The sequence below is a fragment of the Pogona vitticeps genome, chromosome 5, assembly GCF_051106095.1.
Source record: "Pogona vitticeps strain Pit_001003342236 chromosome 5, PviZW2.1, whole genome shotgun sequence".
In the NCBI taxonomy this organism is placed as follows: domain Eukaryota; kingdom Metazoa; phylum Chordata; class Lepidosauria; order Squamata; family Agamidae; genus Pogona; species Pogona vitticeps.
Genome location: NC_135787.1, coordinates 60,695,473 through 60,720,013, shown reverse-complemented (window position 1 = coordinate 60,720,013; position 24,541 = coordinate 60,695,473). Strand labels below are relative to the sequence as shown.

General features: G+C 39.4%; 1 protein-coding gene across 3 annotated transcripts in view; it reads right to left on the bottom strand.

Moving 5' to 3' along the window:
* WWC2 (WW and C2 domain containing 2) overlaps positions 1-24,541 on the bottom strand; it is a 170,795-nt gene that overhangs the window by 31,610 nt on the left and 114,644 nt on the right. For 2 of the 3 annotated variants that reach the window (XM_020803006.3, XM_073001418.2), the window contains exons 10-17: positions 20,503-20,592; positions 18,136-18,752; positions 12,138-12,261; positions 9,924-10,004; positions 9,744-9,830; positions 6,042-6,234; positions 4,083-4,250; positions 1,936-2,060 (exon numbers count right to left, since the gene is read on the bottom strand). In XM_020803006.3, coding sequence (XP_020658665.2) covers positions 1,936-2,060; positions 4,083-4,250; positions 6,042-6,234; positions 9,744-9,830; positions 9,924-10,004; positions 12,138-12,261; positions 18,136-18,752; positions 20,503-20,592 — 1,485 coding nt within the window. The remainder of the gene's footprint in view (positions 1-1,935; positions 2,061-4,082; positions 4,251-6,041; positions 6,235-9,743; positions 9,831-9,923; positions 10,005-12,137; positions 12,262-18,135; positions 18,753-20,502; positions 20,593-24,541) is intronic. The other variant, XM_073001419.2, reaches the window with a different exon arrangement.

Genomic DNA, 24,541 nt, shown 5'->3' with positions numbered 1-24,541 from the left:
CATCAAATGTATTGTGGAAAAGACAAGACATCCAAAGAACTGCACATGTTAAGCATATGGTGGGAAATAGATAGTCAGGGACAGGGATATTGCGTGTAGATTCTGCTTATGGACTTCCTAGAGACACTTGGTTGGCCACTTTAAAGGAAAAAGATGCTGGACTAGATGGACCTTTGGTCTGAGCCAGATTCTTATGCATTAGAAAAGAAGCACAAGGATTCCAGCTGGAGTGCCTATGCATATTCTGTATGCTTCCCCATTGCTGACTTAGTCCAAATGCACAGGCAGCATCTGCAAAGGCCAGAGTTTGGAAATAACATTTTTTTTGTGTGTGTGGTGGTGAGGGGAGTACTGCTTTTCCAAATTCCCAGATTCCCCTAACTAGCAAGGCCAGGTCTATGGTGACCTGGGGATTCTCAGAGCTGTAATCCAAAAAAGCAATGTTTCCAAACTCAGGGCCAGGGCTGGCAGGAACAGCTTAGCTCAAACTCACCATGCCATCTTAAACTGCTTGAAGACTAACGACTGAGGAGGGGCTGAGTGTGAAGATGTGCATGAGATATATTCATTACTCTCCTTGCTGCAACTACACCAAAGAAACAAATAGTAATTTCCTTTCCAAAAGGCAACTCTTTTCTTCAGTACAGTGGTGCCTCGCACAACAATGAATTCACACAACGATGCCTTTTTCTGTCAAATTTGCTGCCTCACACAGCGATGTTTCCTATGGGGGATTTTCACAAAATGATCTCCCTTTTCGCTCCTGTAAAAGTGTCTTACAATGTTTGGAAGCTGTTTTAAATGATTGCAATGGTTAGTCCACCTCCTGAAACCTATGCAAACTGATTTTGGTGTTGTTCTGACACTTCGTTAATTTATGATGATTTTTTGAATTTTCTCCATTGGAAACCATTGGATGGTCTGCCTAATGGTTTCCAATGGAAAAAACAAAAAATCATGATAAATTAGCGAAGTGTCAGAACAACCCCAAAATCAGTTTGCATAGGTTTCAGGAGGTGGACTAACCATTGCAATCATTTAAAACAGCTTCCAAACATTGTAAGACACTTTTACAGTAGTGAAAAGGGAGATCGGGAAAGGGCTCTTTGATCTCCGTTTGCCTTTTAAAGTTCTTCCCGATCTCCCTTTTCGCTCCTGTAAAAGTGTCTTACAATGTTTGGAAGCTGTTTTAAATGATTGCAATGGTTAGTCCACCTCCTGAAACCTATGCAAACTGATTTTGGTGTTGTTCTGACACTTCGTTAATTTATCATGATTTTTTGTTTTTTCCATTGGAAACCATTAGACAGACCATCCAATGGTTTCCAATGGAGAAAATTCAAAAAATCATCATAAATTAACGAAGTGTCAGAACAACACCAAAATCAGTTTGCATAGGTTTCAGGAGGTGGACTAACCATTGCAATCATTTAAAACAGCTTCCAAACATTGTAAGACACTTTTACAGGAGCGAAAAAGGACTTCGCAAAGCCATTGGAATGTATTGAGTCGGCTTCAATACATTCCAATGAAGGAAACATTGTTTCACACAGCGATGTTTCCTATGGGGATTTTCACTCAGCGATGGCAATCCGTTCCAATTGGAATGGATTAACCGGTTTTCAATGCATTCCTATGAGAAATGGTGTTTCACAGAACGATGTTTCACACAACGTTGATTTTTTTGGAACCAATTAACATCGTTGTGTGAGGCACCACTGTAATAGGAAACTGCTGTTGGGAGAACATTAAGTAAAGCATGTGTGATTATTCTCCAGTGTGCCCAAAGGGATAAGAAACTCCTTTTGTTTGGACAAGTAGCAGATGGCGAGAAGCAGCTTTCTTCATTGATCTGCTTTGTTTTATGCTCTATAGTTTTAAACAATGTTTTCAAAAATTAAATTATAATAAAAGCAATAGCAAGACACAGCTGACCAGTCTTCCTCAGCATTCTGTGGATCCTGTATGTCCTTTCCTTCCTCTTCCCCCTCCTCTGCAAGCTCTTGTTCTACTGCTTCCAGTTCAGCCGATGTCCTTTCCAGTAAAGCTGACACAGCATCCTACGCAAAACATTGAAAGCAGAGCTCCATATTACAATATAGGGGTCATACTGTTCATAAAATATGTTCCCATCAATAGTTGCAGATATCATCAAAGGCTAGGTGAACAAAGACTACACTCAATAGTCCTTTATACTGAGCCAACTTTTCTGATTAAATTCAATGAGGTTGAAAATACCGAAAGGAGCACATTTATATAAACTGGGCAACACCATGAAATATTCATGGCTGACTGAAATCTTATAGTTGCTGAAGTGGCATACAGTAGGGGCACCTACATCTGCTGTTTCAGTTACCACAGTTTCACTTAACTGTGGCTGACCATTATCTGAAATGAAGGGCAGCCCCTTCATCATCTCCTCTGTCTGCCTCTTTAGGCCAGGGAACATGGGGCATCCTCCTTGAAGCTGTCTCAGGGAATGCAACAGGGGAAGGTTACCAGCAGGTCAAGCCCTCCTCAGCATCTCCCTTCTTGTCTTCTGCTCATTTGTTATTTGCATTCAGAAGGCAGTGTTCACTACTATCTGTGGTTTCCAGCAAACATGGGGAGGGGGGAGCTTGAAACCTCCCTCCCTATGGATATGGGGGGGTCTTTGATTTTACACTCTCACTTTGAGAGTTCATGTATACTTTGTGAAACTCACACCTCATTTCAAAACTTCAAAAAGAGACCTCCACTAGGTTACCTGAAGCAAACTTTACAACAAACTGTCACGTGGTTTTAAAAAATTTACACAATTAGCAGACTTACAGACTGCAGCCCAATAAAGGCAAGATTTCAATTAATGTATTGATAGTTACAGCAATACAGTGGTGCCCCGCTTGACGACGATAATCCGTTCCAGGAAAATCGCTGTTAAACGAAATCGTCATCAAGTGGGGGAAAAACCCAATTGGAATGCATTGAAAACCGGTTAATGCGTTCCAATGGGGAAATACCTCATCGTCCAGCGAAGATCGCCCATAGAGAACCGACAATCAGCTGTTTGAAATCACTGTCTTCCGAAGCAGGGGTCCGGAAAACAGCCATTTTGCAAAGGGAAGCCAGCTATTTTGCAAAGGGAAGCCATTTTGTGGAGCAGGAAAAAACATCGTTTTGCGAACAAACGGTTCGCGAAGCAGGGTCCTAATCAACGTCAGGCAAAAAAAAACCCATAGGAACCATTGTTTTGCAATTGCAATAGCGATTGCAAAAAACTCATCGTTAAGCGATTTTATCATCAAGCGGGGTCATCATCAAGTTGGGCACCACTGTACTTTCTACTAATACCTAGTAGATATCAGTTTAAGATCTCTACTATATGACAGCTATGACACATGGTGAAGACCAAGGCTGACATATCTCTCCTATCTAGGCAACATCTTAATTTCAAATCCTTTGAACACTAGCACATGGGTATGATGTTCTTAAGGGTACATGTGTATGAAATCTGATGCATAAAGGCCAAGAGCTTACAGCATATATTCCAGCTATAACAGAAGACTCAACTATGAGATTAAACCTATGTACGTATGTCACTGGGAACATTAGATTCATATGAATGTTGCAGGAAGGACAGCTACGCCAAGTGAGGATATGTTCTCACTCTGTATCATGCACAGGGAAAAAGACAAAAGCAAAGATTGTTATCAGCTCTAACTCACTAGTCATATTCAATATTTTGAAATAGGTGCCCCAAAGCAGAATGTGAGTGGAGAGAACTATATGCCTGAATGTTCTTCAATCAGAAGCAGCAGCAGCAGCAGAAGAAGCAGAAGGAAGAGGAGGAGGAGGACAAGGAGAAGGCCAAGGAGGAGACCTCTCCTGCTTGAAGAAAGCCTGCACTTTAGGAACTGGAGTTATAACATATCCCTAACATCATTAGATAGCTATTCGCACACAGAAAATGTTCAATGTGGTCATTTTCAAATTGTACATCAGTCAGCTTTGACAAACAGTGGGGGTTTAGTAAACAGGCAATACAATGACTTCACTAGTACCAGTACTATTATCATCTTCAAAAGCACACAAACATTGCTCACCAAGTCCAAAGAGCCAGGTGTCTGACTGTCTGCTACAAAAACAAGCCCCTCCTTTTGCTCCTTTTGCTTCTTTCCATCAGGAATCTTCTTGTAAGCCAGTAAGTTGTACCACGAAGTAGACATCTCGTCTGAAAATGGCAAGTCGGCCAGACTTATCTGAGTTCCAGCCTGCAGAGAAATATGAAAGGCTACTTTATTTCATCAGAAATTGCTTTAGGTACTCACAAAAATTAAACAACTACAGATGAACAACTTTTCAGTCAAAGTACAAGAGAAGCTGTACTCAAAGCTGGTATTCAGATGGAAGTGAAACAAAGTCTATGGTCAAACTCATACAGTAACTAGGCCAGCAAGCCTTTAGAGAAGCACATCTGTGTCTGTTGACTCTATAATGTTTTGAGTGAACACGCCATGTTGAGGCACACAGTTTGCACATTTTTTTTTGCCTCTCCAAAAGGTTATGTACAGAAGTATATGGGCAATTGCACCTGTTTTTTTTTACATGTGTAGATTCCTTTGTGTGGCATTTGTTATGTATGGTGGAGAAGAAGAGCCCACAAAAGAGATGATAAATCCAGTGAGTGTCTATCTGGATCAATTGGTGCAAGACAGATTTTAAGGTACCTAAGTTTGTAAGAGAGAAAGAGCAAAGGAATTCAAGACACAAAGTGGCAGGACAGAAAGCCTAAAAGGTAAGAGAGAGAGAAACAAAAGAGTAAGCAGAAATTTACAGTCCATGTGTTCTGGTTTAACTGTTTGACAGCAGATTTTAGTTGCAACAGATTCTTAAGTATAAAGACACGATTTAATGAGTATGTTTTCAAAGAATGAGTAATCTGGAAACATTAAAGAACAGAGAAAGACAATACAGGCCTATAAGGAAAAAAATGTGGTTTGTATTTTATACATCTAATCACGTGTAATAGATCCATGCAAGAGAGAGTACTGGCTAAGTTGAGGCCTCAGGCAAAATACAGTTGGCCTCAGTCCATCTTCTTCATGAGGAAGAAAGTGGTTTTATATGCAAGAAGAGAAAATTCAAGCTCATATCTGGAGGCTTTGAGAACCCTATTGTGCAACATGCCTCAGGCATCATCACTTTACACTCTGTCTGTGTCCAGGATTATTAATCAATATGTTTCTGTTACACTGTCATCAGCTAGAAAGCCAGTGGAGCAACAGCAGTTAGATATAGAAATATATATTAGAAAATGTAAAAGGAAAATAATTCAGCCAGGCTTTTGCCACAACATTGTCACATAGGAGAAATGTGGCAAATTTGCTCAACCCTGCGTCTGATCCATGAGCACAGGAGTTCCCAGCATGGCCTCAGGAAGACGTCTGACTGATGTTTCAGAGAAACAACTTTTCTCACAGTAGGCAGCACTGAACTTTATGGAATGGCTTGGCATTAAGTAACTTTCTATATTCCCTTCAGTGCTGAATGGAAGTAAGTAAGTAGCTTTCCAGTTCAAAGAAATGATATGGCTGCATATCATTTCTGTGTCACTATCCAAAACATTTCACCACAACAAATACTAACATAAAAGGCATCCCAGGATGCTACCTGATCATAAAAAACTGTATTTAAGAGCATTTTTCCAAAGTAGTATTCTTCTACAATGTAGAACATACACCAAAAAACAAATTTGTCACAAAGCATGTGACACAAGGGCTTTGTGGTATGCAAAAAGTATGCAAATTACTTTATTATGTACATCTAAAATATGCACATTAACTGCAGCCCTCAGGCTCAATGAAACCCTTAGTGTTGAACAAATTGTCTACCTCTGTAATACTGTGAACAAAAGATGGTCTAAACTTCACACTCATCCCATTTCATATATGAATATATTTCATTATCTGCAGGTTGCTAATGCATGATCCAGAAGCTGCCCATCAGCATGACAAGGAAAAACAACAGAACATCAAACATAGTTAATAATGAAGAACACTTACTAGACATTCTTCCCGATACGTTTTACCGACAGTGCAGGCATCTACTCTCAAAGTTTTCTGACGCAAAGCTGTCTGGGAAATGGTGACTCTGAACATCTCACTAAATAAAAGAGTCTCAGCGGCAAAATAGACTTTTGTGCGGAACAGGCAGCTGATGTCAACTGAGGATGGAAGAACGGCAACTCTAAAATACCTAGAAGGGGGAAAAGAAAACATTTTTTAAAATGATTTCAATTTGCACCACAAAATACCTATTCATATAGCATTACATAATGGCACACCCATAGAATAAACTACTTGTATGACATCTGGAGAGTGAAGTCAAGTGGGCTTTAGAAACCTTGGCTAACAACAAGGCCAGTGGAGGTGATGGCATTCCAGTTGAACTATTTAAAATCTTAAAAGATGAGGCTGTTAAGGTGCTACACTCAATATGCCAGGAAGTTTGGAAAACTCAACAGTGGCCAGAGGATTGGAAAAGATCAGTCTACATCCCAACCCCAAAGAAGGGCAGTGCCAAAGAATGCTCCCACTACCGTGCAATTGCACTCATTTCACACGCTAGCAAGGTTATGCTCAAAATCCTACAAGGGAGGCTTCAGCAGTATGTGGACCGAGAACTCCCAAGAGTACAAGCTGGATTCCAAAGGGGCAGAGGAACTAGAGACCAAATTGCTAACATGCGCTGGATTATGGAGAAAGCCAGAGAGTTCCAAAAAACATCTACTTCTGCTTCATTGACTATGCAAAAGCCTTTGACTGTGTGGACCACAGCAAACTAGGGCAAGTCCTTAAAGAAATGGGAGTGCCTGACCACCTTATCTATCTCCTGAGAAACCTATATGTGGGACAGGAAGCAACAGTTAGAACTGGATATGGAACAACTGATTGGTTCAAAATTGGGAAAGGAGTACGACAAGGCTGTATATTGTCCCCCGGCTTATTTAACTTATATGCAGAATATATCATGCGAAAGGCAGAACTGGAGGAATCCCAAACTGGAATTAAGATTGCTGGAAGAAATATCAACAACCTCTGATATGCAGATGATACCACTCTGATGGCAGAAAGTGAGGAGGAATTAAAGAAGTTCTTAATGAGGGTAAAAGAGGAGAGTGCAAAAAATAGTCTGAAGCTCAACATCAAAAAATTCTAAGATCACGGCCACTGGTCCCATCACTTCCTGGCAAATAGAAGGAGAAGATATAGAGGTAGTGACATATTTTACTTTCTTGGACTCCATGATCACTGCAGATGGTGACAGCAGCCACAAAATTAAAAGATGCTTGCTTCTTGGGAGGAAAACGATGACAAACCTAGACAGCAACTTAAAAAGTAGAGACATCACCTTGCCAACAAAAGTCCGCATAGTCAAAGCTATGGTTTTTCCTGTAGTGATGTATGGAAGTGAGAGCTGGACCATAAAGAAAGCTGACCGCCGAAGAATTGATGCTTTTGAATTGTGGTGCTAGAGGAAGCTCTTGAGAGTCCCCTCGACTGCAAGGAGAACAAACCTATCCATTCTAAAGGAAATCAACCCTGAGTGCTCACTGGAAGGACAGATCCTGAAGCTGAGGCTCCAATACTTTGACCATCTCATGAGAAGACTCCCTGGAAAAGCCCCTGATGTTAGGAAAGTGTGAAGGAAAGAGGAGAAGGGCACGATAGAGGATGAGATGGTTGGACAGTGTCACCGAAGCTACAAACATGAATTTGACCCAACTCCGGGAGGCAGTGGAAGACAGGAGGGCCTGGTGTGCTCTGGTCCATGGGGTCACGAAGAGTCGGACATGACTTAACGACTAAACAACAAATGAATAATCCTTGCTTAATTCTCACATTCTGTTGAAGAGGATTCAATGCTTTGTGCTCTTCCAGCTATAAATGAGTCCATAAAAGTAACTAAAACCAGTTAATGGTGAACCTTGGTTTGGTTACTTTTACTATTTACAAGCACTTTAAAAACAAACTGAAAATAGTCAGCACCACTAAATGGAAATACTGAAATGGAGAAGTCGACAAAAGTGAAAAAGCAGCAGCTCTTAAAGTTAATCGTCAATTGCAATCTTCTGCCCAGCTCTCCCTGCTTTTAAGCATCTTGGTTTCTCAGGAAAACAATGAAAGGAGGTAATTGATGATGGGGGCTTGTTCTATCCTAATGGAAATCCTTCTGGATATATTAGAATGCTTGATCTTCTCCTAGTGGAGACACTAAGAGAAGGAAATAGTATTTTGAAGAATGAAAAAAGATAGAATAGGAAAGTTGAAGGGTTTAAAGAGTAAATAAAATATCATGTCATTAAATAAGCTAAACTAAACTTGAAGAATCAAAAACAGAATATACTCTTTCTCTCACACACAGAGTTAAGAGTAAATGGCTTAGAGTAAATAAACCATTTATAGAGTCCAGCAATGTTCATGATCTCAGAGGTCCCTTGCCCAGATCTCCTAAACCATTGGTTGTAAGTCTCCTTTTATCCATATTGTGGGGATTTCTTGCACATTTTTCTCTCATCCCCCCCGCAAAGTAAAAAGTGTGCCAGACAATAGAGGTGGCTCATCAATGTTTATGTACCAGGTGGGCAAGGTCTGGAAGCAAAGAGGCAAATCTCCTGCTACAGGGCCAACAAAAGTTACATAAACCCTCAGAATGAAAATTTATTTATTTTATATCCCGCCCATCTAGTCAACTGACTACTCTTTGAAGTAGATCTTTGAAACTAGGATTTGCTTGAACTTTACTTCCAGCTTTCTAGCTGAATAACATTTGGAGGATTGCATTTTTTTCCATCCTTATCTTGTGGTATCAAAATATTTCCAGAAATTAAACAATCATGATTGAAGCAAACACACCCAATTAAGAGATGCATTTCTTGCTCTGGTAACAAGGCTGATTAAATGAGAAGGCGAAATTGCCATTACTTTTAAAGAAAATGCACCCCACATTTCAGCAAATGTTTAAAACTCCCCAAGTGGTGAATAGATATCAGAAATAATTTAAGAATATGCTTAGCTTAAAGCTCCTCAAATCATTCAACAAACATAGCTAGTGGGGGATTCTGGGGGATGGCAGTCCAAAAAATGCCAGTTTTCCAAACTCTGGCTGGTGTCACATGACAGGGCTTTGTAAGGAAGGGGAGTATAACCTTTCCTCTATTCAGGTTTCTCCCCCTCATTTAAGGACATGTAAGGAGCATTTGTGTTGTCCAAAAAGTAGTCTGTCTCTACAGAATATCAAAATCAAAAGCAGTTTTAAAAAAATACACAGAAGGCCTGGAAATACAAAGACGGAGAAAAGTATCCTTTAACTTAATGAGCTTCTATTCTTCTCATTGACAAAGAGGCATTTAATACCATATATAATCTTCCTAGTACGAATGCCTTGGAGTCTCTGAGAAAGGAGGATTGAGTCTCCAGCAACTGCTATTCAGAAGGTGCCTATAACAATAGCTTACAAGAGCACTGGTAATCTTAGAGGAAGATGGAAAGAAGAAGCATTGGCAGCAGCCAACATCTGCAGCAGTCAGAGACAGAGAAGAAGGAAATGGGGGAATGCAATGGAAGTTTCTCAACAACAGTGGTTTCATCTGGAAGACATCTATATTCCATGAAAGCAAAGGGTTATAAATGTACTTTGATTTCCTGAAAAGTGAATTTCTACTGTTAAATCCCCAGTCCTCAATGCTAACACTATTTACTTACACTTTGGAGCCAGGGTGTACCGAAAGGGCATGGAAATTTTGCAGCTGCATCACAATTATCACAAAACTCGAGCTCTTTGTGTCATACCTGTTCAGAAGAGTGAAAAATTTAAATCATACATTTATTACACAATTGCACTTGTAAACTGCCAGCTTCTCTCTTTTACCCACAACTACTTACCTCAAACCTATCTGTACTTGAGCTGCCTCTAGAACCGTAGTATCATCTTCACTATATGCAGCATCTTCACTATCATTTGGTCTGGAAAATGGAAACAAAAAGTTGAAGAGAGCAACATGTAGGGTTTTCAAGATAAGTGAGATATGAAAAGAGTGGTTTTCCCAGTGAGTTTCCATAGCTTGGGGTGGGGGGTGGGGAGAGAACTGCAACCCAGGTATCCTGAGTCTGAGTGCATCACTTTATCTACTACACCACATTGGGCATCCTTTCCACCATTCGTCCCAAAAAGTTTACTGACTACAACTCTCATCACCTCCAGCCTTCTGGTAGGAATGATGGGGATTTCCCCACAATCCTAGAATATAAAAGGCTGAGAAAGGCCAACATTTAAACCTAACAGAATAAAGCAAAACAAGAAGATATATTTGAACACTAAATCAATTATGTTTTGAAGGATTTTTTTATCTGAATCTGTCCAAGAAAATAGCTACTTTCTTAAGGACTTAAAAATATTATGGGTTATTCTGAAAAGACTAGTTATCTGAAGATCTACTTTTAAATGGGAATCAGCATTTGTAAATGCCTGTACAAGCAAAGTAAGAATACATCAATATTAAAATGAGAAAAAATCCCCCTTTCAAACTTTGCCTTAGTCACACATTTTCTAAAACACTGTCTTCCAACCCTTCAAAGAAAATCCTAGGGAAAATGGCATATGTTACTGCGATTGACACTGTTCCCTGTAGTGGCATTTTGCTGTGTTCTCATTCAAATGGGCTCTTTTTGAAGTTTAAGTTGGTTTCTATACCTTCACACTTTGCAGATGCTTTGGATATTGGACTGCAAACTACAGGGTTCAATTGATGGTTGAGGACAGTAGGATTTGCAGTAAAACATAAAGCTGGAAAGTAGGAGCTGGAGGATGTTGCTCTAAGGCACAGATCTGTCAGCCTCCTCAATTTCAAATAAATCTTAGCTAAACAGGTTGTGAGATATGCATCCCTCTTCCTTTCTCCCCAGCAACATTAGTGTTGTTCATCAAGAAGCGTGGTGAGAAGTAGAAATTGGATGCCATCCCATACAGAGAGGGAGAGTGACTTGCATCCCTTACATTAGTAGGCCCAGCTTGTAAAACGTGAGTAATAACTGCTTCAAATTTCTCCACACAAAAGGAGGACTCTTGGCTGTCCTCTAACTCCTTTGTCCCATCATCTCTGTAAAGACAATTGTGATATCCTCTCTCTCTCTCTCTCTCTCTCTCTCTCTCACACACACACACACACACACCTCGCACTTTGGCCAAAATCCTTAGCATAATAAATTGAGTTAGAGTAGGCCCAATGAATCAATGGTGATTTGGTGACTCAACTCCTTTTTAAGTTACATTGATTCAAATGGGCCTACTCTAAATGAAGCTCACTATGCTAAAGTATGCAAGTCACAGTTACAGTAGGTCCATTTGAATTAACAGAACTTACAATGGAGTTGATTCATTAAATAACCATTGATTCAATCGGCACACTCTACTACAATTTACTATGATAAGCAACAGGATTTTGGCCGCTGTTTGCCTTGCTCTGTTTCTACGTACTGCCACATGGCAGTGTGAGTTTTACACTGCAACCAGAAAATGTAAAACAAATGCTTTCTCCAGACTACCTACTGCTGCCAGGATCAGCTCCCCTTCTCTCTCTTTCCTTGTCTTCACTGCTGGCTACAATCCTTGCAAAATGGATCAATGAGAACTATTAAAACTGTTAAAGATGTGGGCAAATGTTAAACCAATTAGGAGCTAATTAAGTTAAATCACCATATTAATGGTACTTGATTCAGAGTTAAAATTACTAAATTAGTCCAATTAATTAAAACTAATTAATTTATTTTAAGCTCTGCAATATTATTCACAAAATCGTATGGGAATATTCATGTACACAATAAAGTTAAACAACACTATGCATAAATTAAACTAAGGACTGATAGCTGTAAATCAGAAAGATAATTTAACTGCCAAGAGAGAATGAGTTTCACAATTATCCAAATAACTGAAAATAGTTATTTTCAGATGTTTGTTAAAAAGTAACAAAAGATATGATAAAATCATGACCAGGATGCTTTGTTTACCAGGGAGGGATGGACCATTAGTTACAATTTGGCTGAAATCAGATTTTTGAAATTTACTTTGGATAAACAGAATTATTTCTGCCTTAAACCTACTGTTTTACAGAAGCTTCATATACACCACTATCTCCAGCCACAGACTCATCAGAAACTGCAGCAGATACACCCCCTGTCTTCTCCTGAAGTAGGTGACTTACTGTTCTTCTTGGCAAGTCAACACCTAAGTAAAGAAAAAGAAAGAGAACCTTTGTTTTACATTATATTGATTGGAAACTCTTCAATCATGATCAAGTTGAAAAGAACATTATGGGAAGCACAAGAAACAATACCCCTTCAATGCTTCAAAATTACAGGCTACTGTGTGGTAATGGTATTCAACCTTGCAGGATCTGTCTCTAACACCATCCTGCCGCTATATGTAAGTAAAATTGTTATCAACAGCTTTTTGTACAGAGTAAAATTCTTATACAACTATTAAATGTAAAGGATGCGCTGCTTGCCTCTAATTTATGTATCAGACACATTTCCATTTTTCTCCAATGATGTCAAGGCCATTCTCTCTCTTTTTAAATCCTTCTCAAAAACAAACAAATGAAAAATGTGGCCAGGACTACCCCTACCACTATGCAGATGGAAGTGATATCTTTGTATTTCCCACCTTAGGGAGCAAACCATCTTGGGGTAACCCTGGTGTGACTCTTCTCAGGTTGGGTCACAACTAGAGAGGGGGGCATTTGTATACGAATATCCCTGCACAGGTGGCGATAACAAGGGTCCAGCCCCATGGGGTGGGATGGTCCGTTCACCGATCCGTCGCTGCCACGGATGCCGCGATTCTTCCAACAGCTTTGTAGATCTCAATTGGCTAGACATTCCTGGCAGGAGGCGGGAGGACAAGCATCGCTGCAAAGTTGAAGAGTAGCTAGCAGATCGTGATCTACAGAGCCATTGGAAGAATCACGGCATCCGCAGCAGCGGCAGATTGGTGAGTGGACCATCCAGCCCCATGGAGCTGGACCCTCATTATCGCCACCTGTGCGGGGATATTTGTTTTCGTATACAAATAAGAATACCCCCATCTCTAGTCACAACTCACTGCTGTAAGATCAATGTATTACATATCCTTACTTGCTTTTGTGCAAAAATGATGAGCTTTGAAGCATGGCATCAGGGCAAATAAAAATAATGTAAATCAAGATTTAATTTTTTTTAAATCAATTTTTAAAATATAAATCATCAAAAAATCTGATTAAAAAATTAAATCAGGATTTAAATCAATTTGATTCAAATCAAATCCACCCTGCATGGCACAGTGATTGCCTTCCGTAAAACACTCTTCTATCGTCACTTGTCCTTTGTTCATTTTCACCCGCATTATTTCCCACCAGTCAAATATATAACCCCAATTGCATCTTTTTAAAAACTCACATGCTATAAAGCACAGTGACCAAGATGCCTTACACACGGAATGCCCAAGGAACAAGTCAAGCCAAAGGCCTCACTCAGTTTTACAAACAAGTAGATTAGTTCCCAGAGGTAGCAAATATAATTCTCCCTTCTGAAATCTCTGTAAGAAACAGATACTAATTTAGCTGTGGGTTCAACACAAGTGTGTTCTGGGGTGACTACCGTAAAAACTTAAGAGAATCTTCAGAATCTATTACTTTGTGTTAATCTTCAACTCGTATTCATGGGCTAGATTTTCCTGCAGAGAGCAAGAAACATTCACTGTAAGCAGCACACTGTAATGTAATAAGTTGCAAGCCTGTGGAGTCCTTTCATCTGCCAAGGAGCCTAGTGTATTGGTATGCATTACGCCCCCCTCCTGAGTCATGACTTTACATCTTGTTAAGATGTTTAAATTTTAAGGCTTCAGATTAGAGGATTGATTGCTGCATTTCTCCTTTCATTTGTAGCAGTGGGGATGCTTTTTCCTTGATGATGAAGTACTTTTTCTTCCTCCACTTTGAGAGGGGTGAAGGTGATGACATAATTTATTGATTACCCCCAGGAATAACTGCAGCAGTCTGAAATCGACTTTGACAATGACAGAGACTGTCTGTGGAGGAACTTCACGGTTATTCTAACTCTGTTATTCCCAAAGATACTTCTGTACAAGGAAACCAGTAAGTGGGAATAAATCCCTACCACTCTGCAAATACAGATGCAAATGCAAAGGAATACAGGTACATATATAATCAAAACAGAACAAAAGAAACGAAAATCCGCACGCAAATATCTTCAACTCTTTACACAAACTAAAATGTAGCACATTAGTTCTCATTGATTTCAGGGGGGGGGAAGTTAACCACATGCTTCACTTTCCTATTGAAATCAATGGGATTGAAAGTAGAGAAATCTAAAATTGAGGAGAATCCAAACATTTGCAAGAATGTCCCAAAGAATCAGCACATTTGAATGATGCAATGATACAGGACTAAGGAAGTGATTCCCAACCTGTGGAATCCAGACGTTTTGGGCTTCAACTCTGGAAACCCTGACCACTGAATAGGTTGCTTGGAATTTCTTAGAATTGCTGCAACACAGGTGGAGGACTGAAGTTTAAGAATACAGTACTAAGGGGCTGCATACAGTGGATTCAAACATGAATTCTAATGATCAGACTAGATGCAATAGAGGAAGTATATGAGAAATGGGGGCCTTCCATCTAGCAAACTACAGTCTGTAGAAGGGGGATCTCTCTCATATATATTGATTGTCCATTCACATACATAGATACATAGATACATACATACAGTAGATAGATTAGATAGATAGATAGATAGATAGATAGATACATGGACAATCAAGTCGGCCACAGCAGTAGGGGGCCCTGTCCACTAATGGGATGTGGTGCACAGTATGCTTCTCTGTTGCCAGTTTTCTGGGTAGAGTGTACTCAGAAGTGGTTGGCCAGTCCTTTTTTCTGGGAGAGCTTTGGTGCTCTGCAGTCTGCTCAAGATTATAAAGGCTGTTTCTTCTCCCAGGAGGAACAGTGGGGATCTGAACTCTCAGCTTCTGGTTCGCTACTCACTGGGCTATAACATTTATCAACTTTGTTTGCATATTTGCACGGAAATAGGATTTGAAGGAAAGGCTGGATGATTCTGGGAACTGGGAAAGGGAGGAATAACATTCTGGAATATTGGCAAGCAAATAGCATATTCTAGAGCACAAACAGAGAAGAACAAGGGGATATTGAGGTTAAAGTTTTCCTCACCTCATTAAGGTTACATTTGGCTTTCATGCAATGACTAGAGACAATCTTACCCCCCTCTAAAGGATTCCTCCACTACTAAAGTGGAAAGTTTTTCATGTTTAAAATATAAAGGTTATTCTGGTTCTGACAAATACATCAGATTACCACATCTGAGACAGGATTGAAGCTGTGCAGATTTCAAACTTCCCTTGCGCACATGCACGTGCACACACACACAAAAGGAAGATTGTTAGATACCTTTAGTCCTGGAAACGAGCTATTAGAGCTTGCCAAGAAATGTCTCATATTATGCATAGCAGTTGCATACGACCCACTCCCCCTACCCATCAGCAGGACAAATTAAAATAAAAAGCTTCTCAGTTTATCTTGAAAGTATTTTCCTTTGACCATCTGCAGCCCTTACACTTTTGGCAAGTTTGAGATAAGCTAGAGAATGTACTATTTCATATCAAGTGAGCTCAGCCAAGTGTGTTAAGCCTGAGTTAAGCACCAACATACTGTCAGCTGTATTACAAATAGAATTTTTTCCCCTTAACTCGGGCAACCGAGCAGATGGTAGACAGGCAGCTTTGGGAGCCCGGCTTGGGCAATGACAGCTGGCTATCGATATTGCATGTCACAAATCCACTTTGTCTGCAACCAGCATTCTTTTAAACAAATGGCTATGCCAAGAGCTGTGCTTAAGTTACCACGTTAATCCAGTACCTGGCGAAATCAACCTACTCTAGATAGCAACTCTCCTTGTCTTTACTAAGTTCCATTTCACGGCACAATTAAAGATATTGATGCTTACCATCAAAGCATAGCTTAGGACTTGGGTACCTGAAAGAACCTCTCTTCTCAGTTTACCCAGGTGTTTAGATTATTCAGGGAGATCCTGCTATGCATGCTTTAGTGACCAAAACTGAAGACAGAATGAAAGTGAAGGGAGAGCTGTCCTAACGTTAGCACTATATTTCTGGAAATATTGTCCCAGAAAGACTTTCCTGATGCCTATTAAGCTATCAGTTAGGCACCAGACTTTTCACATTTAGCGTTCCTTAATCTGTTTTAATCGCTGGTCAGTACTGTTTGTGCTTGGTTATTATTATTATTATTATTATTATTATTATTATTATTATTATTATTATTATTATTATTATTATTATTATTATTATTATTATTATTATCATCATCGTCGTCGTCGTCGTCGTCGTCGTCGTCGTCGTCGTCGTCGTCGTCGTCGTCATCATCCTTTCATCAGTTTCCTTGGGTTGAAATGAAAGGCACTGTATGGTAACTGTCCTGGGCTGGGCTGAAGGTCAGTCAGCATTACATCTATTTAGACAATCTCTATGGTTTCTAACCAGAATGAAAATGAGTGTGAAATTGAACATCTTAACCAGAAGATGGCAGCGGTACTGTATGTAGGAAAGCTATGAGTAGGGGAAAGGAAGGCTTTGAACAAGTAACTTCAGCAGAGATTTGAGAGAATCAAGGTTCTTACAGAAAAGTACAGGTGAAGCACAAGGAGGTAGCAATAGGAGTCATCAAACAGCCTATATCTTAGTAGGTGATGCACTAATTGTACCAATAATTGTTCTTTTCTCACTCTTTCTTCATCTCTAGGAGGCAGGATTTCAAAAAGAAACACCTTCTCTGTGGATTCAAAAGTGACAAATCATTTTGGTCTTTTAAACATAAATACAGTCCTATTTGCAGCAAATGGATGGCAGTTAAGATCTGAATGGTTGGCTGCATGGAAATTTCAGACGGCTTGTTTGTTCAGTCAGTTTAACAAACAACATCAGGGAATTGCTTCCGAGCAGTTTTAGCTTTGTCTCAAGCAAGCAAGTAGGCATCAGGATAGCTTTTTCGAAGCACTGAAAAAAAAAGGTCTTGGCCCAAAGACCCATGGATCCAGGGAAGACAACATGAATAGGTGAGGTTGCACAGAGGTCTGAAAACCCCCACTTGGATAACCAGGAAAACTAAGCAAAATATAAAGATGTGAGAAATTTTACGTTCTTTCTTAAGAATGAGTATACCACACATGTGACACTATAAATAATTTCAGATGATCCTTAAACCTCCCTATCTATGTCCTGGTGAAGCTTTTAGCAAATTGCTGAAGACTGGAGGGTAAGGAGGTGTGGTCATCAACTTAGTTCCCAGCAGTTCCCTTCTGCCCAGGGCAACCTCCTGGTTTTGCTAACATGCCCTGGCTGTAAATACTTGTAAGCTCAGGTCTGGGCCACTGCCCTGCCTGCCTCTGTGGGTCAGCTTATCCACTTGTCTTCTGGTATCCCCTCCCATCTTTCCTCCCAACTGTCTCTGTCATTATTGCCACATATTGCAAATCTCAGCATTCCTTATGGTTGCCACCCTACACGCCTTCTTCAAACTCTTAAGCAAGGGCAGCAAACAGTGGTCCTCTAAGATACTGTTGGACTGTAATTCCAATTAATCTTAGCCTACACAGGCAACTGTAAGGAATACTGAGATTTGCAGTCCGAAAAGAGGTGGAGGCCACATTTTGGCCACCTCTGTTCTTAAGAATCAGCTCTTCTTCCTAGCCTGCAGCAGACTCTGTCTCCGCACCAACTCTGTACACCAACTCTGCAGCCTCCTTTTTCTACAAGATTTGCCTCAGCATTCCATCTGAACTCATAGTCCAATCCTGCCAGGAATTGTGCTCAGCTGCTTGCAATCCTTTGCTGGCAGTAGCAGATCATCTCTTAAAATACTGCGTGTCATTCCTAGCAATATTTATTTGTACTGGGGATGTAAAAGTAAAATCCATGCAGACACAGAAAAAACAGTTTGTAAGTATAAAAAGTGAGATATATCCATACTTAACTACAACATATAGGCTTGACCTTACAAAATTTTTACCTGTATTTCTTGAAGGAGACACAGTCTGGCTAATGTTTTCATTAACGTCTTTGTCATCCACAAGTGACTGAGAAGATACTCTAGCTTCAGAGTCCAACAGCATTTGGTTGCCACAAAGATTAATGCTGGCAAAGTCATTGGATAAATCACAGTCCTCAAAGTCTGTGGTAAGGTGGTGCAATGTAGAGTTTTGTGAAGGCACTGAGAATGCTCCTTCTAAAACCAAAGGTGATCCAGGAGGGGATAGGGAAGAAAGGGAGGACCTTGAAGACAGTGATGCCACAGATTTTGGGGGTTCAGTTAATTTGGGTACATGACTTGTACACGAAGAGGCAGAAGAATCACTACATCTCACTTTCCCATGGGAACTGACTACTTCATTTTCATGAATTGTGGTAATAGGGCCTGAAGGAATGTAACCACATTTTTCTTGTAATAAAAACTCCAGTTTATACTGATAATCCAAGTCTGTAGGTTGATCACCTTGGTTATAGTACATATCCGTAGAGCTAAGGGAATTCAGTGATCCCCTACTGGATGTGTTCAGAGACCCTCGACTGGACGCCAGGGACCCCAAGCTGCTCCCTGAAGACACAGATAATGTACTGGCGGAGAGACTGGGGAGAAAAAGATCCAGCATTCAGCTCAGATAAATCGAATACATATATATCCAATTAGTCTCAGACTACAATAAAAGACAATACATGAAGATGTAATCTCATTTCATTATCAAGTAGATGTAATACAACGACATCTGTAAAAAATAAAGCTGCACTAATTTTGCAAAACAGCCTGTTCATAGCATCTTGACAGAATTTTGGAGGCCAGTTTACTAATAACTATAGCAAATTTATGACCATTGAGTAAGGATGTACCAAATATTTACTAGCAATTATAGAATAACTGGCTTCATTTCTAGATTATTTTGTCCATATTTTTGTCAACAAAAATGTTTTTTTTTTTACAAAATAGTCTTTCACATGATATTTACTAGTTTGCAACATTGTGAGGATTCCCTTTCACTTTTAATCTATTAATTTTAGGGGGGCTATTCTTGTCCTTGTGGTACTTGTTCCTTTCTGCTGGTGAAAGATTTAGAACATGAACACATAAAGCATTATGTGTAACCAAAGATGAAGAGTGACAATAGTCATAATTTTTTTTAGATACATGGCCTTTAAAAAAAAACCCTGTACAACCCATTTTTATATATGACATTTTTGTTATTATAGAACAAATTAGTCCATTAGTCAATTTTTAAACTATAAATTAGCTGCTTCTTAAAGATTGTCTGAGTGTGTGCGTTTCCATAGTTTGCCATGTGAATTCAGAGATCTCGTATTTTCTTTGTCTCTGATAAGTTACTTAATTTGATAATTTATTGAACAAACTGGTACCAAAAGATTAATAATCCATTCCAGTTCCCATTTCTTAGCTCTAATCTGCATAGTTTATCTGCAATGATTATATTCAAACATACTAATACCAAAATGCCATTTGTTTTCCAATTTTTTGTTCTAATTTGTCTGTCCATCCTGAAAAGGGTGCTATGCATTTTCTCACTTGACATTTAAGTATAACTAATGGATAGTAAGGCTATTTAGGATCAAATAAGGTATCTGTATTAATTTTACTATACTCCTGGATTTCTACAATCTTGTATTTTCCCACAGTTCCACCACACATTGACATTACCTGCATGCTGCTTCACACTCTTTTCAAGTGTGTGGAGCAAATGTTTTGTAAATCCTGCTGGTTGCAAGGGGAGTTAGGTTTGTGTTAGTTGGATTATAGTTTCTTTTATTTCAGCAGATGTTGATTGGAATACTCTATGAATGAATCGATTCACATTAAAGTGAATTCCTATAAAGGTGAATGAAGAATTGCTCATTCCAAAGAACAGCTAAGATCAACAAGAAAAGCCAGTCTCAGAAGCTATTCATGTTCTGGATAGCTATACCTGCAGAACAAGATTCTGATAATATTTGGAATCTAAGACCAAATGCAGTCAGAAAATAAGTAACAGGCTATGATTGGGTCAACTACTGCATGTACAACATTTTGTTCTCACTAAAACGTATTTGCTAGTATGTTCAACTCTTCCTATTGCCCACTTCCATAGACATCGCTGTTGACAGCTGTTACTCTTGGTCCAGCTTTGTTATATGCAGAATCAGGGCTTTGAGACTTAGGCTGCAAGGAGTCAAATAGGAGTTATACAATATTTTTGTGAAATGAAAAGTAAATCCTTCCAGTTAACACATTTCTAGCATAAACAAAACAATACTGGTCAAACCAAGTTAATATTCATAATTATGCTGGAGAAATCACTATCCTTCTTTTGCAAAAATTACATTGTAGTCTCACCTTTTCAGCTGCAAATGCAACTTAGTTGTTTCCTTACTTGTCTCTTCAAGCTTTTGAACTAATGTATTCTTTTTTTCTTCCAATTTTAACCTAGAAAAAACAAGAACCATAGTTACATTTCAAAACTCTTTGGACGTCATAATATGTCAACACGCATTACAGACAGAACACATCTTTAAAAGCTCTGGGAGCATTAACACAATTTATATGCCAGGGAACAAACGACAATGGCAAAGTCATGCACTTTAACTAAGTGATGGTAACCAACAGAACTGATGAATTAGACCAGACATTTGCATTGCTCTTTTATCACAATAACATTACATTACACATGATAAAGCAATATCTATCAATCTGCACTGGTATTTCAATTATAATACACTTTATGATTTGCTGTATCATATTGGTATAAAAGCAAATAAATGCTAATGCGGAAACTCCAGTGAGAGGAGTTTCCAGCTCTACATCTCCTTTTTTCCCAACTACAGTGGATGCTGTTCTGTCTCTTCAGTGCTGCTTGGAGTCTGTACTGCAATGGATGCAGGAAAATGGGCTGAGGCTGAACTGGGACAAGATGGAGGTCCTGAGGGTAGGTGGACCCACCATCAGCAGTTTAGGAAACTCTCTCTCCTTTGGGGGGATGACTCTCACTGCAAAGAGTGAGTTTCGCAGTTTGGGGATCCATCTGGACCTGGCGCTCACCATGGAAACCGAAGTAGTGTCAGTGGCCCACTCCACCAATTTCCATCTTTGGCGGATTGCCCAGCTGCGTCTTTATCTTGATGTCGGGACGCTCACCACTCTGGTCCATGCACTCGTAATGTTGAGATTAGACCACTGTAATGCGCTCTACGTGGGGCTACATTTGAGATTGATGGAGAAACTTCAAATGGTGCAGAATGCGGCAGCCAGACTTCTCAGTGGGGTGAGGAAACACCAACATCTCTCTCCCACTTTGCATTGCCTGCCCGTTCAATTCTGCATCGATTTCAAAGTTTTAATGATTACATACAAAGCCCTAAATGGTTTCGGACCTCGATACTTGGTGGAATGCCTCCTTCCCCCTAGATCTACTCGTATCACCCGATCTAGCCAGGAGGGGCGACCGAGGAGCCTAATGCTGAGGGAGGGCCAGAAAGAAAAAAACAAGACACTGGGCCTTCTAATGGCATCATGCTTTTTAAGTATGATGAAATCTAAGCTAAATTTTTTACAGTTCTGTTATAGCAGTGCTCTTGCATACATTCTATGTCACACTGAACTATTTCTCTAGTGCTCTTTTTAACTATTTTGAATTTATCTGAAACTTCATTGTTCTTAAGTTGCTCCTTTGCCATGGAATATTTAAATGCTGTCTGAATAAAAATTACACTATTCTTAAGAAAGAGTTTAAACTTCTTTTAGAAAACTTTTCCTTTGGGAGTCTTGTGTCTGAAACAGTAGTAGAAGACAAGGTTTCAAATGGATAGACCCTATCAAAGGTACTTCTTTGCATGGAAGACAGACATGTAAGCCCCAGGGGCTTAGCACTAAGGTTTATTTTCTTTGTGATGTAGACATCTTAATGGACGGGTGAAGCCCCCCTTTCAATATAGCATTTTAGTATAGCATTTAAATACATGTTGAAAACTGTTCATGTTCAGCCTAATACTCTAAATGCTCCTTTAGTACAGGCCACAGTTGAAAGGAGGAAATACTTCAGTTAAGAGCACTGAGGATCCTTAAAATACTAGATTTTCACTTTTCTTTGCTTGTGTCTCCAGAGAACGTTCATTTTTTATTACAAGCATGAGTATCAGCCTGGATAGCTATTTGACCATACTAATAATTTCTCATTGGGCAAAATGTGTATTATACTAGAAGAACTATGAGAAATCTTCTAATTTACAACCATCACTTTTACCACATGTTTTATTTTGATGTGGCTACTGATTTTGTCTGGGAACCAGTGCAGTGGGTGAAGACACTTTATTCTGCCCTCCCATCTCCTCGATGTAACTTGCATTCAGACATAGGGGTGATTTTTTTTTGTGGGCGGTGGAGAACTACAAACACGGTTCAGATACTTTTATCATACTCCCCCTATTATAGCAAACAGAAGGTGGCAACACAATTTCTAGAACAGTGCAGGTAGAAATTCTAGCCAGTAACCGTATATATAAATGCTTAATGGATCTTTCATAGAATAATTGAATTGGAAGGGGCCTGTAAGGCTATCAAGTCCAATCCCAGATAGCTATTCAAAAGCTTAAAATATAGAATGCGGAATTAGAAGGTAAAATACAATCTAAGCAATGGAAAAGTGTACTGCATTAGAATCTTTACAGGATGTTTCTTTAGATTTGAAATTGAGATTGCTCAACAAAAAATAGCATTTAGAGCCTACTAGACTCCACAGCAGTTGTTTAGAAAAGGACTGTCAAGTTCTGACAGAAGCTGAAGATATAATATTGGAAATGCATCATTGATCTGGGCTTGTCCAGTAACATATTTATTTGGATTGAAGTTGTCACTAATATTAATGCAGTATTTGGGAAATCTTTGGTATTTCTGGATATTCATGTTCTCTTAAATTATATTCCTGTACTCAGATCAATGAAACTGGACTTTATAAGTCCTTATGGGGGCTAAGAACCTTATATTTCAAGCCTGGAAGGAGAAACATTCATAATCAGCTAATGGTTACAGGATCTGTTAACACTAGCTGCATTTGAAGAAGGATCATGTAGATGTCAATTTTATGAGGACATTTGTCTAGACATCTGGAAGGCCTACACTGATTTATATGTGTAATATGTTGCAAAACTATATCATAAATTTATAATCATGGTTTATAGTGAGTACTACTGTTGTTGTTGTTTAGTCGTTAGGTCTTGTCCGACTCTTCGTGACCCCATGGACCAGAGCACACCAGGCCCTCCTGTCTTCCACTGCCTCCTGGAGTTGGGTCAAATTCATGTTGATAGCATCAATGACACTGTAGCGTTCTCCATTTATTAGATCTATGGTTCTTGTTGTATTATGTAATTGTTTATGAATATTCATGTTGCTGAGAGGCGGAGCCAAGAGATGCTATAAGAGGCGGGGTCAGAGAGTCAGGGGGCAGTTTAAGTCAGATAGCGTCAGTGAGAGAAATGTAAGAGTCTGGCAGGAGAGAAAAGCCAGACAGAGTAATAGAGTGTGTAGTTTGGGAAATTTAGATGTGATTAGCTACTGAAGATATTTATGAATCTATGTAATCAATAAACCAAAGTTTTATTTAAAAGAGCTTGAAGTGTGACCCTGAATCTTTCTGAAGCAAATGGTGATTTAGAGATCACCCTGGTGGCAGCAAGTGTAAAAGAAGAGAGTGTTTGCCTTCGTGTGCTCTGGGGCTTGAAGGTCAAGCAAAGGGGCATGAGGGTGGACGCCACAGACACTGTCCATCCATCTCATCAATTCAGAGAAGCTATGGGCTAGTGCAGGGACACCCAAGACAGACAGGTCATAGTGGAGAGTTCTGACTAAACGTGGTCCACCTGGAGCAGGAAATGGCAAGCCACTCCAGTATCTTTGCCAAGAAAACTTCATGGACAGAAACAATAGTGAGTGCTAGCATTACTATATTTACAATTTTTTGCTCTGTTTTTGTTTTGCTTTTTCTTTGTTAGTTTAATTCAGTTTTCATTTTTTTTAATGTTCACTCTGCGAATTGATAAACAACATGTGTTTAAAATGGGACAAACAATTTAAAGTCCAGATACTGCAACCACTTCCATTTTAAAATTCCAACATGGGCACAAACATTTGCATCAAGTCTTAAATATTATGTTTCCCTGAAATTATGACAAACATTCCAACTATCCAACAGTCAAAAAGGATGAACTGGAATTTTCTAGAGTCATTTGGGTTTTGACTAAGTCAGTGAGCCGGAACAAATACCTCAACTTACAAATAAAATTGTACAACTGTAAGAAACAAGGATGAACATATCTAGAGAAGTGACAGAAAACACGCATGCATCATAAACAGCTGGGATATGGCCTGATTTCCTGCAGCT